Below are 25,986 nucleotides of genomic sequence, written 5' to 3'. Positions count from 1 at the left end.
TTTATGGCTTAAAATTACATTTATCATTTCTCACAATTTTGTGGATCATCTGGGCAATTCTCATGATCTGGATCAGCCTGAATGGGGCTGGGTGTAGTCTAGGAGTCTTCCCTCATGTGTCTTGAAGTTGGCAGGCTGGTTGATCTGAGGAATGGCTTCAACTGAGATGATTCACTTCTGCTCGCACGGCCTCTCATCCTCCAGTCGGCTAGCTCAGGCTTCTTCACTGGGTGGTCGTGGCTCCATAGCACAGTGAGCAATGAAAGTCCTGCTGCACAAGCTATCACCAAACCTTTGCTTATATCACATTTACTAATGTCCCGTTGGCCCAAATAAGACATGAGGCCAAGACCAGATTCAAGGGGTAGAGACATATATTTCACCTCTTGATAAGAGGAACTGCAAAGTCACATTGTCAAGAGGAATCTTTGGCATTCTTGCAACCTACTAGGAGAACCTTGAACTATGCTTGACACACAGTAGGTAGAATGCTTGTTCCAAGAATTAAGAGGTAAACAACATCAAATACCATAATAGTATTGTCCACCTCCCTCCCCCTGCCACTGACAGATCTACTTCCATGCCTCCTATCTACTGTTGGGATCTTCAAACTGAGCCAGAACTTTATCCAGTGGTTTAGAAAGTTTATTGCCCTGGACTTAAATACGATGATGGCTCCTTTCTGAGAGTTGCAGTTCACATTGGACCTCTTTGTCCTACCCATTTTTGTCATAGGAGTTGTGTATACTTTATTGGATTATAGGTTAGGCCCTCTAGTCTTTGCTCTGGAAAAGGGGAAACCCTTTGTTTACCAGATCAGGGTCAGCCTTAGCCAGCTGCACATCCTTTTGCCAGTTGGTGTCACTTGGTTTCCCCCTGGTGGCTGCTTCTTGCAGAGCATCACTCAAGGTACAAAATCCACCTTGTGAATTGCCAAGAAGTTGGATGGAATCAAGAGCCTTCCATGGGAGGCTCTCGACTTAATGGAAAGCAAGAGATGGAAAGAAAAGTAATAAGCAAAAAATTTTAAATTACCATCTAGACCCTGTAGCTGGTGAGTCCTTGATTGTTTCACCATAACTTGGCCCGGAGGAAAGGTAAAGCAGCAAAATAAAGATAATACATACAAAAGATATCCATATCAGTAGAAATCAGGTTGCTGGTGGGTAAGGAGTAGTGCCATTATCATTGAACAAAAATGGTGGAGTTGGAAGAGGTGAGGGGGTGTCCTGAGAAGATCAGCTCGTCCAGGGCCTGGTAGGTCCCCACGACAAAGCCCACAAAGCCCAGGATGCTGATCAGGAGGTCCTTGGCGATGGTGAGGGGGCTCATGCCCTCTGAGTAGTAGGTGGTGATCTCCAGGAGGGGTGGGATGATGAGGGCCAGGGCGCTGCTGCTCACGGAGCCCACCAGGGAGAGGACCAGGTCTAGGCGGGGGATGAGGATGGCCAAGGTGCCTGCAGGAGATGATACAGGATACATGGATCTTCAGCACTTAGTCAAGGTTTTCAAGTTTGGCTTTAGAATCCGTTTCTTAAAACAAACTAGTTGTTTCTCACATTTAGTTACATAAGGAAAACATCAAAAGTCCTGTAATACTCCGAACACATTCTCTAGACATTATGAATTAAAAATTTGGTGTGTGTCCTAATAATTTTTCCAAAAAATGCATTCATAATGTTGGGAAGAGAAATCTTTCCTTTGAGGTTCAATGATTGAGGAGGGGGGGGGGCGTTGGTAGGAGCTGGGGATTTACTGACAATGGACAAAATTAACAGGACAAAAGACAGAGTTTACTTCAGGCAACACAGAACAGCCAAAGATAAGAGGTTCACTTGCTCATTTCATAAGGGGAAAGAAGGGGGCAGAAAGAGCATCTATGTAAGAACAAGTAGAAGTTATGCAAGGTTCAGATCGTTTATTTAGGGAATTACTCAGTCTGTGATGATGGTTAGTCTCCTTTCTGGCAGAAAACCTTCCAGAGGGGATTTATGGTGGTTGAACTTGTCAGAAGTTCCTGCTTAATTCAGCAAATGAAGTTCAGATAAGCATTTATTTTTTCCCTCCCTGTGGCTGTTTGTTTAAATGCTTTTAGCTTAACATAATTTTTATGCCACTGAGGTGCACTTCAAATCCCCATATTATTCAACAATGATTAAGGGACACCTGGGTGGCTCAGTCAGTTGAGCATCCAACTGTTGGTTTTGGCTTAGATTGTGGTCTCAGGATTGTGGGATCAAGCCCTGTGTCGGCCTCCCTGCTCAGCACAGAGTCTCCTTGTCCCTCTCCCTCTAATCATCAACTCTTCTCTCTCTCTTTCAAATAAATAAAATCATCTTAAATAAAACAGTGATCAAGCTCTTAATAAATAACATAACAGTGCTGGGAACTGTCCCATCTGTTTGGGACATATCAATGTACAAAAGATACAACAATTTTCTAAAAATGCCTTTATAGAGCTAACATTTTAACAACTAACATGACTACACACACCTCTTACTTGCAAATAATTAGAATATGAAATTATTTATAGGAGAAAAGGGGTGTTCAGTTGGAACAAGATCACAGGGTCTCATTAAGAGAATGTCTTTGTCAGGTTTTATATACATGTCAGAAAACAACAAACACCAGAAGCTAAAGATTTTGAAATTATGTATTTTTCAGTGGGATGTTTTACAGGCCTGGGCTTCTACATTTTTTATTTGACTTTTTGGAAGATTTTCACCAAGAAAGCCCAAAAGTCTCCCCCAGGCCTCCTGTGGAGGAGGTGTGTGGTATATCAGAACCAAAACAGGGCTGGGAGGCAGGATTCTGGTTTCCCCTGTGTGGCCGTGGTTCTGTCTCTACCTCTTGCTCAGCTTGTTTCCTCCTCTGCAAAATGGGGATAAATGGTTCTGTCCCTACCTCTTGCTCTGCTTGTTTCCTCCTCTGCAAAATGGGGATAAATGCTATGTGTCCACAATGGTATTATGGTTCACACTGCAAATGGTGTTCAAGTTTTAAACTCATTTATGTCCTGGGATAACTGAGTTACTTGATGTAAAGCACCCAGAAAATGTATCTTTATTGTTACTTCAATTTATTCCTCATTTGTGTGGATTGGGGCAATGCATGCAGAAGCCATAGGCTTCAGGAATTATATTCATACTTAGGACAAATTTCTTATCTCGCTGGAGTCTCTAAGGTTCCGAATGGCAGTGTCACTGCTTCCTGGGGTAAATCGGGACAAACAAATCATTTCAAAGAAAGAAAACTGGTGTCCATTGCATTGCATGGGTTGGTCTAGTACAGCAAGAAGTAAGAATCGCCCCAAGGAGAAGTCTTAGAATCAATTAAAAGGAACCTAAGGGATAGCTGGGGAACCAACACTCTGTACAGGAATCACTAGCATCTCCTTCAACCCTTCTAAAACACTTGCAGAAGTGGGGTACCTGGATCAGTGGGCTTGAGGCATAAGGAGTACTGAGAGGCTGTGATCGGGCCAGCTGAAGCCCAAGGGGCAAGTCCAGCTCACTGCTGCCACTGGGGAATGTGATCCTAGGCTTGCCAAACCATTTTAATTGTCTCTCTCCCAAAACATCAGAAATCTGGATTTGTATGTGAGATCTTGGACATTTTAAATGTTGGCACAAATTTATACAACATTCTGAGGCTCAAAAAAACACCTCTTCTGTCAGATTGGACTCGCTGGCCAGTGACCTCTGTCTTGGAGGTGAAGGGTGCTGATGATGTGGGTTCAGATCCAAGCTCTGGCGCTCCCTAGCCAATTATCGCTCCCTGCTTCAGTTTTCTCACTTGTAAAGTTTATCATAGCCCTACCTCATGAGAGTCCCTGTAGGGCTGAATAAAATACTTTGAATATGGCCAAAAAAGAGTACAGTGGCTGGTACACAGCAGGTATTTAATAAATATCAGTTCTTAACATTATGATTATTGTTCAACCAGCTGTGTCACTCCCTCAGGCTGGACACCTGTGACTCTAATTAGGTATATGGAGAAGAATTAGGTGTCCCTGGGCTTACATGAGTTACTCCTTGTAATGCTTTAATATGGTCCTTGAAATACAATTAGCACTTAATCAGTGCTGGTTATCATGACTACCCCTCACCATCTGGTGGATTCCTGACAGCCCTCAGGAAAAGAGCAACATTTTGCTCTGCCTTGTTGTACTCACATGTCAGGCAGACCATGGCGAGGCGGATAGACAAGTCCAGAGGCAGCGCCCAGCGCTTTGACACCTGGGAGGTGGCAAAGGGGATGATGATTTCTGCAGGGACGAAGAACTGCAGAGCATAGGTGCACAGGATACCAACGACATACAAGAGCTTGACCGACTGGTACAGCCTGCAGGACAAACCAGAGAAATGTTCCCTAAGGCCACCATGCTCAGATACCTGGCCTCCTCAGAACATTAACCCCTGACCTTGGGATAGTCCCTTGGGCTCCAGTTTCCTTGTCTGAAAATGATGGGTAGAGGACTTGCCAGAGTCAAGAGGGAGTCATGGCAGAGCACGTGGTGAAAACAGAGGGAAGTATCACAGGTTCAAGTGACAACAGGGGGGTCATCTCTAAATAAAAAGAACCTTGAGCATGCTTCTATGGAATACCTTCATAAACCACTATTACTTGATGGTCAATTTTAGATTTTAGGAACTAGAGGCTTAAGGCCAGCTACCTTGCCCAGGTGAAGACCAAAAAACCTGGGTATAAACACGGTAGTCCTTTGTGATCTAATGTTAGTCCTTAGCGATTCTCTGGATTTCCCCAAAGCTCTTGGCACATAACAGGCCATCAACACATGCTTCTTATAGGTTGAGAGAACTGCAGAGTCCCAAATCTTTGGGGGAAGAGGCAGTTTACAAAAGTCCCCAAAGCCTCTCTGCTACTCTGGAGGGCTCCTTGTTCTGTTCTATTTGTATATATAAACTAACCCTCCCTCATTCTCACTAGATCATGAGCTGGGGAAGGTAGTGAAATTCAAGATCATAGCTTACTTGGTCAGCACCTTCCATGCCCCTATGTGCCTAGACTGGTGTCTGCACAGAATTGCCATGCAGTAAATGCTTGATAAATGATATTTGTCACCTTGGGAAAGGAGCCCCATTTAAGCAAATGAAGCTCCAAGTGACCCTTAAAAAGATAGCATCCTGTAATTAATGACATGTCTCAATGTGAGAGACAGTGCTGCACAATGCAATACAGGCTCATGTGTCTATTTAAAATGGTAATGGGCAACCCGGGTGGCTCAGTGTAGTTTAGCGCTGCCTTCGGCCCAGGGCATGATCCTGGAGATCTGGGGTCGAGTCCTGCATGGGGCTCCCTGCATGGAGCCTGCTTCTCCCTCTGCCTGTCTCTGCCTCTCTCTCTCTCTGTCTCTCATGAATAAATAAATAAAATCTTTAAAAAAAAAATAAACAAATAAATGAATATGGTACTGTTGGAGCACTGGGGTGGCTCAATGGGTTGAGTGTCTGCCTTCGGCTCAGGTCATGATCCCAGGGTCCTGATATTGAGCCCTGTGTTAGGATCCCTGCTCAGTAGTGAATCTGCTTCTCCCTTTCCCTCTGTTGCTCCCCCTGCTTGTGCTCAATCTCTCTCTCAAATAAAATCTTAAAAAAAAAAAAAAAATATGGTACTGTTGAAGTCTGGGTTTCATGAATTGGGTTCATTTAAACATAAAATTTTTACAGTGGTCTTCCCAAATTGGTTCTTGTTTTACTACTTTTTCATCCTAGCTATTCTAACTTGGAGGATGTGCATTCTTGGTTAGGGCAAGCAAGGCTCGGTGGTAGCACAGGCCTTAGGAAATGTAGTTGATGAGTGTTGCCACCCACCAACTCCTCTCTCTGCTGTTTGTTCTCCCTGAGGACCCCTCCCTTCTCTCCTTAGGTGAGCAAGGACTGTCACTTCTTCTCTCTCTTCCTAAATCATGTCCTTCTTTATACTAAGCTATCAAAGCCTCACTCAACATGGGAGGCTATTGAAGAAGGAGCTCCTTGGACAGAGATACCAGAGCCCAGGGTTCCTATGATAGCTCTGCTTCTCATTCACTGTGTGGGCCCTTTAGACCCTATTTTGCCATCAGTGGAAGGGAGGCAGCAGTCACCCACACATTTCCACTTGACCCTGAGTGCCCACCACCTGAGGGCCCGTGAAGTTACCAGCAGTTGGGTAGGTTAAGGGTTATGCTGGCCTTGATGTCATTTCCAAACCGCAGGTAGCCCAGAGACCCGATGCCAATGTACAGGGCAGTGATGATAGACATTCCCAAAGACAGGATAGCTGGGAAGCGGCGGGCGTCCTTCATCTTGTTTTCCAGGGGCAGAACCTACAGAAGGATCATAGTGTAAAAAGAGAGAAGGGGAAAGAGGAACATGAACAAAAGAAGAAAGGCATGAGACTTCTGAGTACATCCCAAAAGAACTGGAAGCAGAGACTTGAATAGGTATTTGTACAGCTATGTTCATAGCATCATTTACAATAGCCAAAAGGTGGAAGCAACCCAAGTGTCCATTGATGGATAAATGGATAACAAGGATGGTATATACATACAATAGATATTATTCAGCCTTAAAAAAGAAGGAAATTCTGACATATGTCATAACATGGATGAACCTTGAGGTCATTATGCTGAGTGAAATAAGCCAGTCACAAAATGATACATGGTACATAATTCCATTTACACTGGTACCTGAAGCAGTCAAATTCAGAGTCAAAAAGTAGCATGGTGGTTTCCAGGGACTAATGGAGGGGGAAATGACCATTTTGTTCAAGGATTATAGGGTTTCAGTTTTGCAAGACAAAAAGAGTTCTGGAGATGGGTGGTGATGATGCTTTCATGATAAAATAAATGTTCTTAATGTCACTGGTGTGTACACTTGAAAATGGTTAAGATGGTAAATTTTATGTTAGATATGTTTTACTACAATAAATGAGAAAAGAAAGGAAAGAAGGCCTGGAGTCATAAGATGAGCCCTGGACCATTTGGAGCTGGAAGGGCCCTTTTTAGGTTGTGCAGACCAAGGAGCTCAGCCTCTGGGGCAGCCTGATCTGGCTAGCAGATGCATTTTGTTTGGCCAGCACAGCCTTTTAGACAATTGAAGGTGAATGCCTTTGGGCACAATATTATTGCCCCATTCACCAGGCCCACCTCTCCCCCTCATGTGGACGTATACCTGGCCTCTTCAACCACATTGCCTTCTAAAGGCTTTGGAGTTTGAGACTTCCAATTCTAGTGCATTCGCTGCTGTCTGTTCAGATGGGAAGGCTGCGACACAGGTTACACACAGTGGGCTGTGGCAGAGCTGGGACTGGAGGTTCCTGGTTCCTCAGCAGGACATTCCCTATACACCATGTTCTTGGGATCCTTCTTCTCCAGATGCATACCTGGCTCTGAGAGAATCCAAGTTGAAACAGCCTATCTGGAGCCTGCTGGGCATCCCAAGTTCACTTCTGTCTTTGGAACCAATCTGCTGGGCTCTCCTCCCATAAATTCTTCCTTAGGCTTCTATCAGCTAACAGCCCACCTCCACCTTCTCCTTCTCATTGATCAGGCCATAGGCTAAAGCACATTTTACATGCATCATTAGGCTAATCTGTGTCTCGGTTTCTTTATCTGAAAACTTACCTACTGGAATTTTTTTGAGATTTATATGAGCAACATAATGGCATACAGTAAGGGTTTAGTAAATGCTAACTGTTCTTATTTTTTAATACTGTGAAGACTACATACATCTCTATGAAGATCGTGTTTGTATAATTCTTATTTTATAGATGAGGAAGACAAGACTCAAGATGGAGTAAATTGCCCCAAGTTACACAAAGATGAAAGTGGCAGACTGAAGCTGCAGACTGGGGCTGTCCTCCAAAATTCAAGTACTTGCTTCTACTCAATCTTGACTATATCCCTCCAGCATTGGATATATTTATTATTCAGTAGGACCTTAGTGTTTACTCCTTTGTACTGTTAACTCCTTTTTTTGTCCTATATGCATCTCAACCCCATGCAAATAGAAAATGCTTGAGGGGAATGCCATGTCAAGGTCATCATAGTGCCTTTCCACTTTCTTTCAGATTAGGGGCAGGTTCCTAGTAGAAGCCAGTGCTCAGGAAAATGTCTGAGGGATTATGTGGATCCTGAATGACCCAACCTGAGCTTTCCCACCCTGCAATACATTTTCACTGCATAATTTCTACAGGCTAAAAAATTATCTTTTTTCTCAGTAGCTGGCTCTCTCCTTCTCTCCTTCTACAATCAAATTGATAAACAGCCATTTACATAAAGTGCAAAGGTCCCTGGACTGGGAGTAAGGGGCACTTGGCTTTAGCTACAGCTGTAGCTGTTCCCAGCTGGTGATCTGGCTCAAGTCCCTTTCCTCTTCAAGGCTTAGGCTCTTCTTCTGTAAAGTTAGAGACTGGGCTAAAAGATTTCTAGAGCTCATGTGAACTCTGAAAGTCATCATCATTAGCACGTAGTAGGTGTATTACTAATACTTATTGAACAATTACTACTATCATTTAGTTGGGGAATTAGAGTTCATGGCCAAAGTAGATTCCAGCATATTCTGCTTCCAAAGTCATTTGCTCAACCACTGCACACTGCTTTCTTTTTGGTATCTCTGTCCCAAATCCTAAATATACTGTGCTTCCACTTCCATTAAGATGTTGTAGACACATTCCACCATAGCTCTCTTACTGATTAAAATTAAAATCTCTGGAAAGAATACATAAAACAACTATCCATGGACCTGCAAAGTATATAATAGCACGTGGATTGATCAAAACCAGTACAAATTACCTTTATGGTACTGGGTTTCTTGATTTTTTTTCTTACTGTATCTCCCAATTTAGACTCTAGAGGACCTCAAATCCTAGAATTCTATGCAGGGGATGGAGAAAGAAAACTGTCCAAGAGAAATCCTCTTTCTGACTAGAGGACATGGAACAGAGACCCCTGTGGGACAGACAGTATGGAGGAGATCCCTATTTTTTTGTTTGTTTGTTTGTTTCCTTTTTTACTCTCACAATCACACTCCCAAGGCAAGTCCCAGTCACAAAACAGCATCCTAGTGTATCAGTGACTATGGTGTTCACACAGGTACCTAAAAATCTGATACAAATTTTTCTCTTTGAGCAAAAGAACTAGGAAAGGGGGCTTTGGGACTTCAAAGAATGTGAGGACAAATCAGCTCTGGTACATAATTTGCAGGGTCCATTGCAAAATGAGCATGCAGGGTTTCTTGTTCAAAAATTAAGAATTTCACGATGATAAAAACAGAGCATTAAACCATGTGTGGGATTCTTCCAAAGACAGGTCCCTACCCTATGTGACTGTACAGGTAGCATGTCCAGAAGCAGGGCCTAGAAGGAATCACTGTTCATTCATTCATTATTTTTATTTTAGTTTTTCCCTCTCTTTTCTCTCAGTGCTTAATCCCAGTCAGACTCAGTCAAAGGAAATTCACAGCACCATAGGAGGCTAAAACTTTGGCTTTCTAGCCAGAGAACCAGAAAAAGAAGCCATTAGAAGCTGGTGAGTGTTCAGGAAAATATGCATAAGAGGAGGTTGGAGAAAGTGATCCCCTAAATCTGTGGTGAAGTCCTAGGCTTTGTTCTAAGTTGTGCATGTGTGGGAGTGATGTGAAGCATCAAAGCATTGTTCAAAGAAATTAAAAAAGACCCAAATAAATGGAAAGACATTCTATGTTGATGGATTGAAAGACAACACTGTTAAGGTTTTTGCACAGATGCAAAAACAATTCAATGGAGAATGGATAGTCTTTTCAACACATGATGCTGGAACAATTGGGCATCCTATTTAAAAAAATGAACTCCAAAAAAAAAAAAAAAATGAACTCCAACATACAAATACCTTTATCAAAAATTAACTCAGAACAGATCATAGATCTAAATGGACAATGAAAACTATAAAATATTTAGAAGAAATACAGGAGAAAATCTTTGTGAACCTGGGTTAGGCAGAGTATTTTTATATAAAGTACTAAAAGCAGAATCCAGGGCAGCCCAGGTGGCTCAGCGATTGAGCATCTGCCTTAAGCCCAGAGTGTGATCCTGGGGTCCCAGGATCGAGTCCCACATTGGGCTCCCTGCATGGAGCCTGCTTCTCCCTCTGCCTGTGTCTCTGCCTCTCTCTCTCTCATGAATAAATAAAATCTTAAAAAGAAATAAAATAAATAAAAGCAGAATCCATAAAAATAAAAATTTTGACATATTGGACTTCATCAAATTTAAGCCTTTTGCTCTTTGAAAGGCATGATTAAGGGAAGGAAAAGACAAGCTACAGACTACAAAAAAATATTTGCAATTATATATCCAATAAAGAACTTGCATTTTATTTTTATTTTTATTTTTATTTTTTTATTTATGATTGTCATACAGAGAGAAAGAGAGAGAGGCAGAGACACAGGCAGAGGGAGAAGCAGACTCCATGCACCGGGAGCCTGACGTGGGATTCGATCCCGGGTCTCCAGGATCGCGCCCTGGGCCAAAGGCAGGCGCCAAACCGCTGCGCCACCCAGGGATCCCGCATTTTAATAATATAAAGAATTCTTTAAAAAATGATATAAAGAATTCTTAAAACTTAACAGTTCAGTTTCTTAGAAGTTTGCAGAAGATTGGAACAGACACTTCATCAAAGAGTATATACAGATGACAAGCCCACAAAATGATGCTCTAGATTACCAAATACTATGTCCCTATTAGAATGATTGAATTAAAAAATGCTGACAGTACATAGAAGAACTAGCACCTGGAATGTTCATCTATTCCGGTGGGAATGCAAAGTTGTACAGCCATTATGAAACCCTGTTTGGCAGTCTGTTATAAAGTTAAACATACATTAATATATGACTAACAGACTTTTCTAGAGAAATGAAAACTTCTGTTCACATAAAAACCTGTACACAAATGCTTGCTTATAGCAGTATTACTCATAATCGTCAAAAACTAGAAACAACTTAACTGTTCTTCAGTGGGTGAAACTAATCAACAAATCCTGGTGTTGTCCCTACAGTGGATACTCAACAATAGAAAGCAAGGAGCTGCTGATGCATGCAACACAGATGACCTTAATGAGCAGTCTCAGAAGGTTACGTACTGCATGATCCCAGGTATATAGACATTGTGGAAAAGATAGAACAACAGGAGATGGAGAACAGAAGGTGGTTGCCAGGGGCTAGTGGGAAGTGAGGAGCTGACAACAATGGGACAGTATGAGGTAGTTTCTTTTGTGATGGGGGAGTTGTTCTGTGTCCTGATTGTGGTCCATCTGTGACTCTCTGCATTTCCAAAACTTACAGAAATGTACACATACCCCACAAAGTGAATTGTATTGTATGCAAACTAAAAGTAAACAAAAATCACATACATAGCACTACCCTTCCTCAAGTGTGGAAACACAAACTATTTAATAATCCATTGTAAATATATAGTACTTCCCAGCTTAAGACTCCTTTTGTTTCATTAAATCCTGTAAATTGTATTCCTCCATTTGCCTTGATTTTAAAAGATTAAGAAACACAATAGACATTAAACATTTAATGTTTACATTTACATTAAACATTAAATGTTTAATAGATGAATTGGGACAAGAGATTACTTTCTCCTGTGTGCACATAGAGACTCAGAAACCCAGAGTTCCCTGCTCCTATTCAGAGGGCCACCCAGAGCACAGGAGAATGTCTACCCCAATTCAAACCTTACCACACCAATGCTTTCAAATGAAAAAATGGCTGTTCCAAAGAAGAGAGGATAGGTCTTCCAACTTGCTACCAGGGGCAACCGGCTGGGGTCTGGAATTCCCTACAGGAGAGAGAAATGTAGTAAGACCTTTATTCTCAAAGCATGTTTCGGTTCATTTAAGAGGGGAGTATTCTGAGAGCAGACCTACATTAAAAAAAAAAAAAAAAAAAAGGAATGTCAGAAATTCCAAAAACTTCAAAAGGAAGTAGGCATCAAACTTAATTTTATTTTATTTTTAAATATTTATTTACTTTTTCATGAGAGACACACAGAGAGAGGTAGAGACAAAGGCAGAGGGAGAAGCAGGCTCCCTGTGGAAAGCCCAATGCGGGACTCTAACCCTAGACCGTGGGATCATGACCTGAGCTGAAGGCAGATGCTCAGCTGCTGAGCCACCCAGGTCCCCCACCAAAGTTAATTTTAACATGCACCATACCATAGGGCCAGAGGACAGAAACACTGAAGTACTGTCAAAGAACTGAAGGGTCAGCACCTCATGGGGAAGGAGTATGGTTTACTAGAACCCTCCAAAAGAAAATCTTATGCACCACAGGTTGTACTAGCTTCAAGTCCCATAGACACTTGGAATGTGCCAGTGGTTATGGGTGACAGAAACTGTTGTGACTATAGTTAGTGATAGTCTCAGGAATCCGAAGTCATTAGTTAGATATGAAAGTCCCCTTTTCTTCTTCAATGAGCTATAAACTGAAAGGATAGAAAGAGTGTGGAATAAATATGTTATATACCCTGTGACCTGAATGAAACAGTAATTACAGAGACATTTCTCCAACTAGGCAACCTTAGGAATGGTCTATAAGTAAATTGAAGGTAGTTATCTTATTGGGAAATTCAATTTTGGAGAATTTCTCAATATTGTCTTGAGGAATATAATACCTATTTATAATTATCCTTAAAAAATTTGACTGATTTGTTATTTTTACTAAATTCCACAGACAAGATAATTTTTTTTTCTTGTGACTTCTGAAAGTGAAGAACATCTGAAAGGTTTGTGACATATGCCAGGGGGTTTCTAGGTTTAAATTTCTATGTAGCCTTGGGATGCCTGGGTGGCTCAGTGATTAAGTGTCTGCCTTTGTCTCAGGGTGTGATCCTGGAGTCCCAGGATTGAGTCCTACATCGGGCTTCCTGCATGGAGCCTGCTACTCCCTCTGCCTATGTCTCTGCCTCTCTCTCTCTCTGTGTCTGTTATTAGTAAATAAATAAAAATATTTTTAAAAATTTCTATGTAGTTTTGTCCAGCAAATAAATATTAGAAAGAGTAGAAAAGTAGGAAATTGAGGGAAAATCAATATTCGCAACTCAACCTCAGAGGTATTGTAATTTGCATTGTGATAGAAGGCCTGTAGCCTTCTGAGGCTGTCTCTGTGACTAAATACTATTTTTCTTCTGTTGAGTTCCTATGGGTAATTTTGGACACCTGGAATTGTAGCCTAGAGGATATAGGGCTATAGGTAATTTGGTAAGTTTCAGCTTTAGTACGAGCTCCTGCTTTTCATTTGCCTTTTGCTGCTATCCAATCATTGCAGGAATTGCAAAGCATAATTTTTTTCAAAGGCTAGAATTTGACAAGGATTGAAGAAGCAATATAAAAGAGGAGCTATCCAGAAGAATAACAGAGACATCTTTGTGGAAATAATGGTACAACAGTACAAGGTAGAAGAGTGAGGTACACACCTACCCTCAGAGCTGACCCTAGGTAGGAATCAGTCTGTTATTGATATAAAGCTCTGCCCAGTGGAGGAATCAGGTGTGTGTATGTGTACTCACTTGGGCAATATACTGGGTGATGATGATCAAGCTGACCAGCATGCTGATGTTGGCCAACATGGAGAAGATGGTCAAGACCCTGAGGTTCCGGATAAGGACCAGCAGCACCAGGAAGGGCAGGAAGGAGAGCATGTAGAGTCGCGAGTCCATGGTGGGCGTCAGAATCACTGTCTCATTATAATGGCAGTTGTTTGTTGTGCCATTAACTGCTTCCACTACCTGAGGAAGGAATAGGAAAAGCAAGGGGGAAGATTCAATAAATCTACTAGCCACATGATTAACTTAGTGCCTGACCCGTAATCAAACTTCCTCACAAAAAGCATGCCTCACATGGTAGGGCCTCATAATGAGTTAGGGTGTTTCTTTTGCTTATAACCAAAAAACCCATCACTTACTACTTCTTAATTGGACTAATTCTGGTATTTGAGTGAGAGAGTTATTCCTTATGAAGACTGGACCATTCACTGCAAGACATATTCAATGCAAGATCCAGCATTCCTGGGTCCCACCCAATAATAGCTATTTGCATCCCTTCATAAGGTCCATCCTTATGAAGACTGGACCATTCACTGTAAGACATATTCAATGCAAGATCCAGCATTCCTGGATCCCACCCAATAATAGCTATTTGCATCCCCCAATCATAGTGACAGACAAGAAACTCCCGCACCCGAACACAGTACAAACACCCCTGGCAAAGTCAGGGAGGGTGGGAGAGAAGAAGGATGGTATTACCCTGACTAAGCCTGACTTAATGGATACAGTCTTATTGCATAAGCAATACAATCCACTGCAGAACAATTAGAAACTAGAATTAGGCAAGAAGATGTGAAAGCAATGATAATCTCAGTACCCATTAGTAGCCAGGGTGATGTCCTAGAATATATTCATCTATGCATTTTATTTTTTTTCTTCTATTTTTCATCTATAAATTTTCTATGTCATATCACAAGTTACATGTATTATGCTCATCCTTTTTATTTTACAGCATATGTAAATTGCTCTTATTTTGATATCTCCTTTTCCCTTAAGAACAGACCACAGTTACTTAAATGAACAATTAAGTCTTATTTTTTTTTTCTGACTCCTTGACTTCTAATTCCTTTCAACAGGAAAAATACCTGAAACATTAGCAGGCATTCATGGCCCTCAACCTGGGCCCATTCAATCCTGAAGGCTTATCCTCTCCCAAAGTCCACACCTTCTCCTCCAACCAATTTTATTGCCTCTCCTGAGCCAGTCCCCTACATTCCTGCCTCCAGGTGTTCACTCCTCCCTTGTTGGCTGCCCACCCCTCTTCTCCTCAAACCTGTCCTCCAACATCTAGCTCAGATGCACCTCCGCAAGGGAGCCTTCCCTTACTCCAGTGATCCTTTCTGCCCCCGCACATTTTTGTTCCTTAAGTTCATTATGAGGCAGCCCCGCCTTCCGAGTGTTGTTAGTGGTGTCATGACCCAGCACCAAAATATACTGATAGCTAACTTTTTTGTTTTAGGACACATCCTACTTAGCCTGCAAACTCTTCAAGAGAATGTTTGCCTTGTCTCTAGACAGATTATAATATTCTGCTGATAGCAGATTGATTTCCAATCTGGTGACACGTTTTAAGAGCCTTCAAGCAATCAAACTCTTTGACCCAATAATTTTACTTTAAGGAATAGATGCCAAAGAAATAAGGGGTATACAAAGACTTCCACAGATTACAGTAGAAAAACAAAGGGAAACAAATAAAATATCCAATGATAGAAGACTACATCCTAGCCAATCTGTGTGATGGAATATTATGAAACTAGTAAAAATTATATTTAAAAATGTAAGGACAGGGCAGCCCTGGTGGCACAGCGGTTTAGAGCCGCCTGCAGCCCAGGGCATGATCCTGGAGACCCTGAATCGAGTCCCACGTTGGGTTCCCTGCATGGAGCCTGCTTCTCCCTCTGCCTGTGCCTCTGCCTCTCATTCTCTCTGTGTGTTTCTATGAATAAATAAATAAAATCTTTAAAAAAAAATGTAAGGACAAAAAACGGTAAGGACATTACAAAATGCTAATCAGGTAATGCTAACGTAAAACAATAACTATGAATGGTTGGATTAATAATAATTTTCTTCCTTTCTTTCTTCCTTATTTTTTTAAGTAGGCTTCATGGAGCCCAACATGGGGCTTGAACTCACAACCCTGAGCTCAAGACATGAGCTGAGATCGAGTCCAATGTTTACCCAACTGAGCTACCCAGGCACCCCAATTTTGTTTCATTTTTATTTTTTTTATTTTTAAATATTTATTTTTTTAATTTATTTTTAATTTATTTATTTATGATAGTCACAGAGAGAGAGAGAGAGAGAGAGAGAGAGGCAGAGACACAGGCAGAGGGAGAAGCAGGCTCCATGCACCGGGAGCCCGATATGGGATTCGATCCCGGGTCTCCAGGATCACGCCCTGGGCCAAAGGCAGGCGCCAAACCACTGCGCCACCCAGGGATCCCTTGTTTCATTTTTAAAAGCAATATAGCATAGTGCTCAAGAATTTGAGCTCTGGGGATGCCTGGGTGGTTCAGCAGTTAAGCATCTGCCTTTGGCTCAGGGTGTGATCCTGGAGACCAGGGATTGAGTCCCACATTGGGCTCCCTGCATGGAGCCTGCTTCATCCTCTGCCTATGTCTCTGCCTCTCTCTCCCTGTGTCTCTCATGAATAAATAAATAAAATCTTAAAAAAAAATTTGAGCTCTGATGTCAAAAGCCTGGGATTTTTAATGTTGGCTCTGCAATCGTCTATCTATACATAATAGAGTTTATAGTTTTTTAGTTTATAGTTATAGTTTTTATAACTATACTAGTTATAGCTTTTTTAGTTTTATAGTTTTATAGTTTTTTCATCTGCAAAATCTGCAAAATTTTACCACAGTACCTACTTTGATAAGGCCATGGAGGGAATTAAATGGGGGAAAGCATACATAATACTCCCTGTTCCTGACCCAGAATAGATGCTAACTCTGAATGCTTGCTATTTATTCCTTCTTTCTAATTTCTTTATATCTCTAAATTTCTGTGGTATTATAAGCAAAAAAAGAGCCTAAAGAATAATTTCTTTTTTAAGACTAAGGATGTCCTTTGTTATTACCCATAATATTTTACTTAAATTGCTACAAGATAACTTCTGGGCTAGATCAAAACAATTTCCTGGAGACACCAACTGTTAAACCAGAGGTTAAGCAGCTAAAGGTAGATAAGGATGGTCTAAGGAATATTAGGTATCATCCAAAAAGAGCTACATCAGTCTTAGGAGAGTTAATAATGATTAAGGTCCAAGGCAGGACAACTAACAAAAATCCAAGGTTTCTTCCAGCTAGGTTTTAGAGAATGGCTTTGAGAAGAGGTCCAAGATACTGGAAAAGTAACCACTGTAGAACAGTAAGTGAATTGGGCAAGTCTGGATTCTTTTGTAACATCTAGTTTAACTTCCTTTGTTGTATTGATGAGGACAGTAGGAGCCCAAAGGAAGAAGCCACATTTGCTGAACAACTAACAGAGGACCCTCCTTTTCCATGTCCTTTCCCCTTCCACCTTCTCTAGAAGACTCTACCTGTTTTAAATTATCAGCCAGAAACACAATGTACACACAGCAGAAGCCCAGCTGGGTGACTATAAGGAAGAAGCTCACGATACGCCTGGAAGAGAGAAAGAAAATGAGTTATAAAAGAAGAATTAGTTTGTCATTTCTATTTCTGTCCCCAGGGGCTCATGACCTAGTTCCAGCACCTTCCCTTCTGCTATCGCAACCAGCAATGGGGCAATAAATCAAGTGACAATAGTTCTTTTAAAAAAAAATGTTTCTCAACCACCCTCACACTCCCAGCTCAGCAAGTGGCAAAATTCTTCATGGTTAGGAACTCCCCACACCTGGCTCTGCAGCATTCCTCATAATTGATACTAATTGATGTAAGGAAGTAGGCACACCATTTTTATTAGCTATCATTAACATGACAATTTTTTTCTACCACGTGCCAAACACCGTATTAGGTTCTAAGGAAACAAAAAGAATACATGGTCCCTTCTTGAGAGGTTTATAGGTTAGTGATCAAAAAAGAATATGGCACTAAGGGCCATGGTGAAAAGAATATTTTACCCTAATTATAGAGTAGATAGCCTGCATAGAAAAACTAATATCTGAGGGGGAGTCCCTTGGGAAGGGGAAGAAAGAGAGAAATTTTTAAAAAGACAAGGTGGAGGAGATGGAGAGGGAGGAGTGAGGAAAGCATCTCAGCAGAGGGATTGGGCAGATTTCTCTGGCTGCAGGGAATCCACTGGAGGGGGCCAGCCTCAGCATGGGGTAGACTGCATAGGTCTTCACAGAGGTGTCCAGCAGCCTGGCCATTAGGAGGAGAGCATTAAAGCATTTTATGAGGTACTAGGGAGCTAGAAGTTACAGAATCTGGTGATCACTTACATCTAGGGGAAAGGGAAAGGAAATGATCGAAGGTTACTGATAGGCTTTGGCTCGGACAATGAAGTGCACTGGAAGGAACAGATTTTAGGGGAAGGGGAAGAAGTGACACATTCAGTATCACTGAATCGTTGAGCCAGGGGCTCCTACAGGAGACATTCAGGTGGCAACTATATGAGGGTCTGGAACTGTTGATTTGTCAGTAATGGATAAAGCCTTGAGAAGACAGGTCAGTGTTAGGGAGCCTGTAAAGGGAGAAGAAGAGAAGGTGGTGTGCCAAACCCTGGAGAACACCAATATTTAAAGGGAAGATAGGAACAAAGGAGCCTGAAGTAAAAAACGACTGGCCAGAGAGGTAGGTGGGAAACTAGGGGTGGGGAGGCGTTTAATAGAAGCCAAGGGGAGAAAGTGTCTGAAAAAGAGAATAGTCAATTGTACCCACACTGTTGAGAGATTCTCTAGGGCAAAGAAGGTGTAATAAGGAGGTCTTTTAGGACATTGGTGGAAAGAACTTCAACAGAAGTATAAGGACAGAAAAGGCAGGTGATCCATGGAAGAGGTGTATGGAATCAGATGTATGGAAGTCAAGGCAGAGGATGTGCTGTTCTCTCACAGAGCTAAGGGTGAGCGCCAGTCTTGATGATGCCCATTCTGTCCATCGTTGTAGAGCCATTGCCTCATTGCCTGACACTGCAGGAATTCAGTAAATATCTGCTGAATAAGCAGCTGCTGAATAGGAGCTAAGACGGTGGCTAGAGGATGGTGTAAGGTCCAGGAAGCTTTATGAGTTTATTTTACTATTCTTAAGATGGAGATACGTGAATGCATTTAAATGTTGAGAGGAAGAGCCCACAGATCCAAAAAAAAAAAAAAAAGTTGAAGTTATAGAAGAGGAAATGATTAGAGGAGCAAGCTCTCTATCTGCTTTACATGTTCAACGATGACTACAACGATTTGAGGGGTAAGTGACAGGCAAAATCTCCTCTTGAGTCACACATTAGGAACATTCTGGTTATCATCCCAAAGCCTTCCTTGTCTACTCAGAGGCTGAATCTATTGATTCAGTATGTGAATGAGCTTTGGGCCAAGGGAGATGCCAGAGCCAATGGTTTTCTGCAGACTATATTATGTAAGAGGGTACACAGCAGGGCTGTAATGGTTGAGTATCACAGTTCAAGAGAGACTTTGATCTAGATGGTACTCAGAAAAGAGTATGGAGAGGGGGTGGGCACAGGCCTGAAAACAAAGATAAAAGAGCAGATACAATCTCAAGTACCAGAGGATGGAAGGGATTGACTTATTCTGTGTTTTTTCCTGAAAGCAAAAGACAGGAGCTGCAGCTCAGCAAAAGGTCCTTAATATCTCCGTCTTTTTTACTCTTTTCTTCTCACTATAAACTCTCTCCCTGGGGAACCTGGGTGGCTCAGTGGTTGAGTATCTGCCTTTGGCTCAGGTCATGATCCTGGGGTCCTGGGATTGAGTCCCATATCAGGCATGGAGCCTGCTTCTCCCTCTGCCTATGTCTCTGCCTCTCTGTCTCTCATGAATAAATAAATAAAATCTTAAAACAAAACAAACAAACAAACAAAAAAAAAACAAAAAAACCAACAACCCACAACAACTCTCTTCCTAAGGGACCTCTTCTGCCCCCTGGCTTTGTGGTTGATGACTTCAGTTCTGTATCTCCTGTATGATGACAATAAGTTCAAACCTATATACATATCACTGGCCACTTGGCATCTCCACTTGAACCTCAAACCCAACTTGTCCAAAACAGTAGCCATCAGAAATCTCAGTCAACCTTGACTTTCCTTTTTCCCCACAGTCCCAGGATCTGGGATTTGGGATAACCAAATTCATTTTTCTCCATTCCCACTGTTACCCAGCTTGGTCCCAGCTGTCACTGCCACCTGCCTGGCAGTTGTCACTAGCCTCTTCATGGGTCCGACTTAATTGATGATTGCTCACTTACAATGTATTCTCCTCACAGAAACCAGAGAGATCTTTAAATGATGCAAATAGGATCACTTGCCTGATTAAAACCCTCCAGTAGCTTTCTAGTTGTTGTAAAGAAAAGAACAAAAACCCTTAGGAGGGTCTAAAATGTAGTTTTCCAGGCTCCTGCCCACTTTCCCCTGGGTAATTCCTCATCCTTAAGAATTCCATTCCTTCAGGGATGCCTGGGTGGCTCAGCGGTTGAGTGCCTGCCTTCAGCCCAGGGCATGATCCTGGAGTCCGGGGATGGGGCTCCCTGCATGGAGCCTGCTTCTCTCTCTGTCTATGTCTCTGCCTCTCTCTGTGTGTCTCTCATGAATAAATAAATAAAATCTTAAAAAAAAAAAAAAAAAAAAAAAAAAGAAGGGCAGCCCAAGTGGTTCAGCGGTTTAGCTTCGCCTTCAGCCCAAGGTGTGATCCTGGAGACCGGGGATCGAGTCCCACGTCCGGCTCCCTACGTGGAGCCTGCTTCTCCCTCTGCCTGTGTCTCTGACTCTCTTTCTCTCTGTGTCTCTCATGAATGGGTAAATAAAATCTTAAAAATTGTTAAAAAAAAAAAAAGAATTCCTCTCTTCAGGGCTCATCTCAACTGTTCCATCCTAGGAGGTCCCCATGAGCCCACACACATCTCCTTACCTGCTAGTATTTCTTCATCATATTTATCCTAGTGGTTATTAAGTGACTGTTTCTTAAACTGTGTAATGCTTGTCTTTCCTACTGGATTATGGGTTCTGTGAAAGGAAAGCTCATTCGCATTGCTCTCCACAGTATCTCCAGGGCCTGGTATATAGAATAACTGGATAAATATAGTTTAATAAATAAGTGAAGATTATTAAAGCTGCCAAACAAAGGAATGAACACACTGTCACTGGAGGTATACAAGGAGGGGGGCTGCATCAGGAACGTTGCCAATGAACCCCTTTCCATGCATAAAGTCCAACATTTTGTGCCACATGAGCCAGCTTTCCAGGGAAGAAGGCATCCCTGACAGCCTCATCTCCTCCTGTACCTTAGTCTACTTCAGGGAAAGCAAGAACAAGTTACCTTCCCCAGTGGGCATGGTTCCGGAGCCAGGTGCTGGGGCTGGCTTCCAGTCCGTGCTTCACCGTATCGCCATAGTCCATGAAGGGCTTGTTAAGCCTGTAGGAGAAGATGCATATATAGTTACCATGACAGGGTTTAACCTAAGACCATGTACTAAAAAGTCAGAAGACACATAGCAGGCAGGACCCAGCTGGAGTTGAAAGACCACTAGGGCAGAGACCCAAGTTCTAGACTTAGACACCTGGCAGTATTTCCTGGGTTGCTTGTTTTCCTTACCTGTCAAGTGGGGGTGATTACTATATAACAAGGTTAATAAAGCACACTTCGCATGGGTTCAGTAGTTTTCATATCCATGATCCCAATGGAGTCTCATCACAATTCTCCAAGGCAGGGTTAGGCATGGATTGTTTATGCCCAATTTACAAATGAGCCAAGCAGATAATCACAGTGGCCTGATTCAGATTACCTAATATCCCAGAGCCTCACCTTAGGTCTCTGTCCCAAATGCTTTTTGGATACTTGTTGGAAGAAAGAGGGAAACTCTTGTGATATGTAGGATGTTTCTGGGATATCCTTGAGAACTGAGTACCAAAGGAACCAACATGAGAACAGTTTTCCTCACCTGTGGCAGAAGTGCTGGGCACACCTGACCAGGATGTGCATACAGTGGCAGGCGGTGAAGCCCATTGCTAGCAAACTGAGTGGGCCCATCTGAGGTAAGGAGGAGCCAGGGGAAATGGGAAGAGAAAAGAGAATGGATTCATGAAGAACAATGCAAGGAGAGATTTGCTAGTACAGATACCATTTGGCACTCAAGGAACTTTCTAACAAACTGCTTTGTGAGTCCTTTTTTAGCAGCAACAACTATTCTTTCAAATACAGTCTCAAGTAGTACTTCAATAAAGTACATAAAGCAATTACAATAGGAGTTGTGACCCCTAGTGGCCTCTGAGGTGTCCCTGAGAACTAGTGCTTCATAGGGCACAACTGGAAAACTCATTATAGTCCAACCCCTGCATTCTACAGGGGAGAAAACGGAGCGCCCAACGAAGGGACAAATGATTCACCAGGGCCACTCAAAGTCTGCAGCAGAGCCAGATCTCAGATCCTAGATGTCTAGACTCCAAGTCTGGACCAAGCTGCTTCCCACAAAGAGTGCTTATTGCAAGCCATTATAAACTCTTAGAGACTGTCCTCCCACTCTCTGCTATAACTCAGTCATGCAGGCCCCACCTGCAGCAGCCCCTCTTACCAGGATGCCTGCATTCTTCACTGCCAGGGGTAGTCCCAGGATCCCTGTGCCCATGTTGCCTTTCACCAGGTGAACCAAGGTCTGGAACGCTCTGAAGGAGAGAAAAGAGACATGAGGGTAGGTGTGTGAAGGTGAGGAGGTCCAACAGGCATTTGCTCACAGCATGCCAACACCTGAGCACAGCTGGATAGCTGGGCCCCTGGCCATCACTCAGTCCCTGTGGCCTTGATTGGCACCTCTGGATCTCCTGTAGGGTGGTCAACCATCCCATTTGCCAAAACTGTCCTGGTTTTAGCAGCTAACATTCAACATAGCCATTCTTATATTTAGTATATAATAGATACCATACTAAGTATTTTACCCGTATTGTCTTATTTAATTCTCTTGTCAAGACTAGGAAGTAGGTTATTGCCTTTATTTTGCTGATGAGCAAACTGAGGCATAGAGATTTTTTTTTTATGACTTGTCCAAAGATATAATGTGGAATCAGGATGCGAACCCAGAACCACTTCAGAGTCCCTGTTCTTCACCCCACTTCTACTGGACCACCTCCTGGAAACAGGCCCAGAGAGATGCATAGAGGGAAAAGTTCCATTTTCTAACCAAGGAAACGGAAGCAGAGAAAGGGGACAGCCCAAGGTCATTGAACCAGCAGCTGAGACAGGACTGAACTCAGAGAAGAGGGATGGAGACCATCAGCGAAGAGAAATCATAGTACCTTCTCAATTAAGTATGTCAGATGATTCAGGTCCTCAAATGGGATCTGTGGAGACAGGGTCATTTGGGGATTGGGCTTCAGAGGAATTTTTTTGCCTATCAGGCCAGGACCTCAAGCTGGGGAAAGACATGTCTCCTCCCTGCCCCAAGAAAAGCAAAAACAAAAACTTAGAGCCCTTAAGACAGATGGGTACCTTCAGGGATAAATAGTTTCAAGGAGGTACTCTCCATGCTGATGAGTTACAGAACCACCTATTACTATACCTCTTGGTACCTGATCAGATTCAACCAATGTGAGTGTTGGATTTATAATCACAACTTGAGAAACATTGGAAATTACTTGGGAGAGACTTTTAGCGAGGACACTGACTGTGAAGGGCACCAGAGGTATTCTGGAAGGAACCTGGTCTCTGAGGTTGGATGAACTAGGGATTAAATCCCAAGGCCACTACTTAGCTAGCTGTGTCATCTTGGGCAACACATCTACTTTGCTGAGTCTCTGTAAATGTTGGGAGGAATGATATTTTGAAAGGATTGCCCCAACCACCTTATCTTTATGTTAATCCCTAGCTCCTCTAGCTTTCTGAGGATCTGCCCATTGATTTGTTATGGGTTAAAGAGAACAATTGAGGGAGAAAGTGGGCGGAGAATCGCGTGCCCTTCTCTCTCCCAGTGGGTGTCAACATTGCTGACTGAGCACTTGTGCCCTACGGCCCTCCAATAATAGGCTTGTTTTGCAACAAGGGAAGGGTCAACAGGTCACTTTAGAAATTTCTAACCAAGGGACTTAAGAAATCAGAATTTAACTTTGGGCCATGTAGCCAACTGGAAAACTTAGTGTGGTGAGCTGGGAGGCAGGAGACTCATGTTTGAGCCCTAACTCCTTTGGTGACCTTGGACCTTCATGGTATTCACAGTGGCCAGCTTTTAAGGGTGCTGGGTTTGCGAGGGGCTTTATGTGCAAATCACCTTTGCAGCCATCCTGAGTGGAATGAAATGTTATATCACAGAGGAGAAAGTGGGGCACAGAAAAGTTCTGTCACTTGCTCAAGCTGGCTAGCAGCTAAGTGGGCATTTGAACCTAGGTGAGCTGATCTGAGTTCCATGCTTGCCTGACTTGATTCTCTTTCCCTCCAAACCCCTCTGGGTTCTCTCACACTGTTTCTTTGATTCTTGAAATTGCCACCAAGCCATGTGTCAGTTTAGGACACCAGAGCTAGTTGGTTTCCTCAAAGCCTCAGATTGAGAAACAGCCCAATGCAGCAGTGGATGGCCCAAGGCCTGGAAAGTTCACTCGCAGTGTCAGGAATTCACAGCCTCCAGGACTAGCACCTGAGGGCAACCAAACCCCATCGAGTGCCAATCACTGTGCTGACAATGGAAAGGGGCTTTGCTGGCCCATAACTTCTCCCTGCTTGCTGTCCACCCCCTCCCCTCAGATGTCATTCCCACAGGCAGCCTCTTTAAATTCACACTGCCACCCATTTACCTCTATTCTGCATATGGGGGACGCTGGGGCTAGGGGAGGAAAGTGCAGAATGACTAGTTGAACGCAGGTGCTCTCTACTTTATCAGTGTTGTCAACATTCTCTTAAAGCAGCAGCACTCTCCAGCAGGCCACCCCACCCACATTTCCTAAGTGAACTGGCCACTCTGCTTGAGTGGTGGAGGCGGAGGTTGCTGAGCCCTGTAGCTTGGCTCCCCCATCTAAACCCCTTTTTTGTCATGGTTTGCAAGTCTTCCCTACCCCTAATTACACCGGGAGGTGGAAGAAAGTCTTCCACATTCTTTGCTTTGGATATCCTCACAATTGAAGTATGGGTCAAAGTAGAGGCCAGGGTCACTGTAAGAAGGAGGCAGAGAGGAGTCCATGTCTGGTTGTCAAGGAAGCCACTGTGGTCTTAAGTTCAGATCCCACCTCCTTGGAGAAGTTGAGACTCTGCCAATGATCAGGACTGACCAGAACAAAACTGGCTTAGGGCCAGCACTGGATTCTAGTGCCCATCCTGCCAATGACCCAGTGTGTGGCCTGAGTGACTGTGCCTTAGTGTCCCCATCTGCACGTGTTGAGTGTGGGGCCATGAAATCCTGGGGCTTTCTGAGCCCCTGCTCCTGCCCCTATAAGCTCTCACCTTGACTCAGTCTCTGACTACACTTTTTTTGACCTTGTTTTTCCCATCAGCATAATGGGTTGGGGGTCAGACACAGCCACCCCAGGGTGTTTTGTCAGGGCAAGCTTGTAGGCCCAGAGGCAGAAATAGGGGTGGCAGAAAAAAGCACTCACGTTATGCCCTTGGTCTTCTCTAAGCCTGGTGACTCGGAAGGGTGTCCATCCCAGAAACTGGAGTCCTTGCTCTGCAGCTTCTTGGCACTTTTGGGCGAGGATGTGAGGTCCAGTTTGAGGTCAACAGCACCCTGGTGACCCCTGCCACTCTTTGTCACAGGCATGACTGCTTCTGAGAGAGGACTGTGGATGCTGAGGAGGTCTGTTCTGGAAGGAGGCACGCAGGAAGGTGTCCGACAGGTACAAACCCCAGCTCAGCAGCTTGTGCCTCAGCAGGCTCTGGTGGAGCTGGAATGAGGCCCCGCCTACCTCCCCCGGAGTACACTCCTCCTGCCCGAAGAAGCCCAGTGCAAGAGAAGCTGGAGCAGAAGAGGCGGGAAGGAATTTGGGAGAGAAGTCATCCATCTCACCTAATAGCAGTGACTCCAATACCCATCATGTTCATAACTAACATGTATGAAGCACCTCACTAAGAGATAGATATTCTCCTGAGTGCTTTACCTGTATTTTTCATTTAATTCTGTAAATTAAATAATGAAGAAATCAGACTCTGAACTAAAAGGACCTGCCCAAGATCACATAGCCAGAAAGTGATAGATTAGGGACCAGGGCCCACCTTGGCAGGTTTTTAAACTAATATCCTATTTCTTTTTTTTTTTTTTTTTAAGATTTTATTTATTTATTTGAGAGGGAGGGAGAAAAAGCAGC

The 25,986-nt window shown here is 43.1% G+C and overlaps 1 protein-coding gene across 1 annotated transcript; it reads right to left on the bottom strand.

Moving 5' to 3' along the window:
* Positions 1–25,559, bottom strand: SLC36A2 (solute carrier family 36 member 2). Its single transcript, XM_026010598.2, has 10 exons — positions 25,279–25,559; positions 22,278–22,368; positions 21,648–21,736; positions 21,026–21,121; positions 17,126–17,210; positions 13,549–13,767; positions 11,722–11,820; positions 6,162–6,328; positions 4,175–4,344; positions 1–1,457 (listed from the first exon to the last, which is right to left on the bottom strand). The coding sequence occupies exons 1-10, from the start codon at positions 25,440–25,442 to the stop codon at positions 1,186–1,188; spliced, it is 1,452 nt and encodes a 483-aa protein (XP_025866383.1). The 5' UTR covers positions 25,443–25,559; the 3' UTR covers positions 1–1,185.
* Between the last annotated feature and the right edge of the window lie 427 nt (positions 25,560–25,986).

The sequence above is a fragment of the Vulpes vulpes genome, chromosome 4 (assembly GCF_048418805.1).
Source record: "Vulpes vulpes isolate BD-2025 chromosome 4, VulVul3, whole genome shotgun sequence".
Lineage (NCBI taxonomy): Eukaryota > Metazoa > Chordata > Mammalia > Carnivora > Canidae > Vulpes > Vulpes vulpes.
This window is presented reverse-complemented; position numbering and strand designations above follow the sequence as displayed.

Coding starts and splice junctions, on each gene's coding strand:
- SLC36A2 (XM_026010598.2), bottom strand. CDS start 25,442: ATGCCTGTGACAAAGAGTGGCAGGGGTCACCAGGGTGCTGTTGACCTC. Junction 6,329..11,721: donor CATTTGAAAGCATTGGTGTG/GTAAGGTTTGAA, acceptor ATCCTTCTGTAG/GTTCTGCCCCTGGAAAACAA. Junction 1,458..4,174: donor CGCCATGGTCTGCCTGACAT/GTGAGTACAACA, acceptor CATCTCCTGCAG/GCACCTTGGCCATCCTCATC.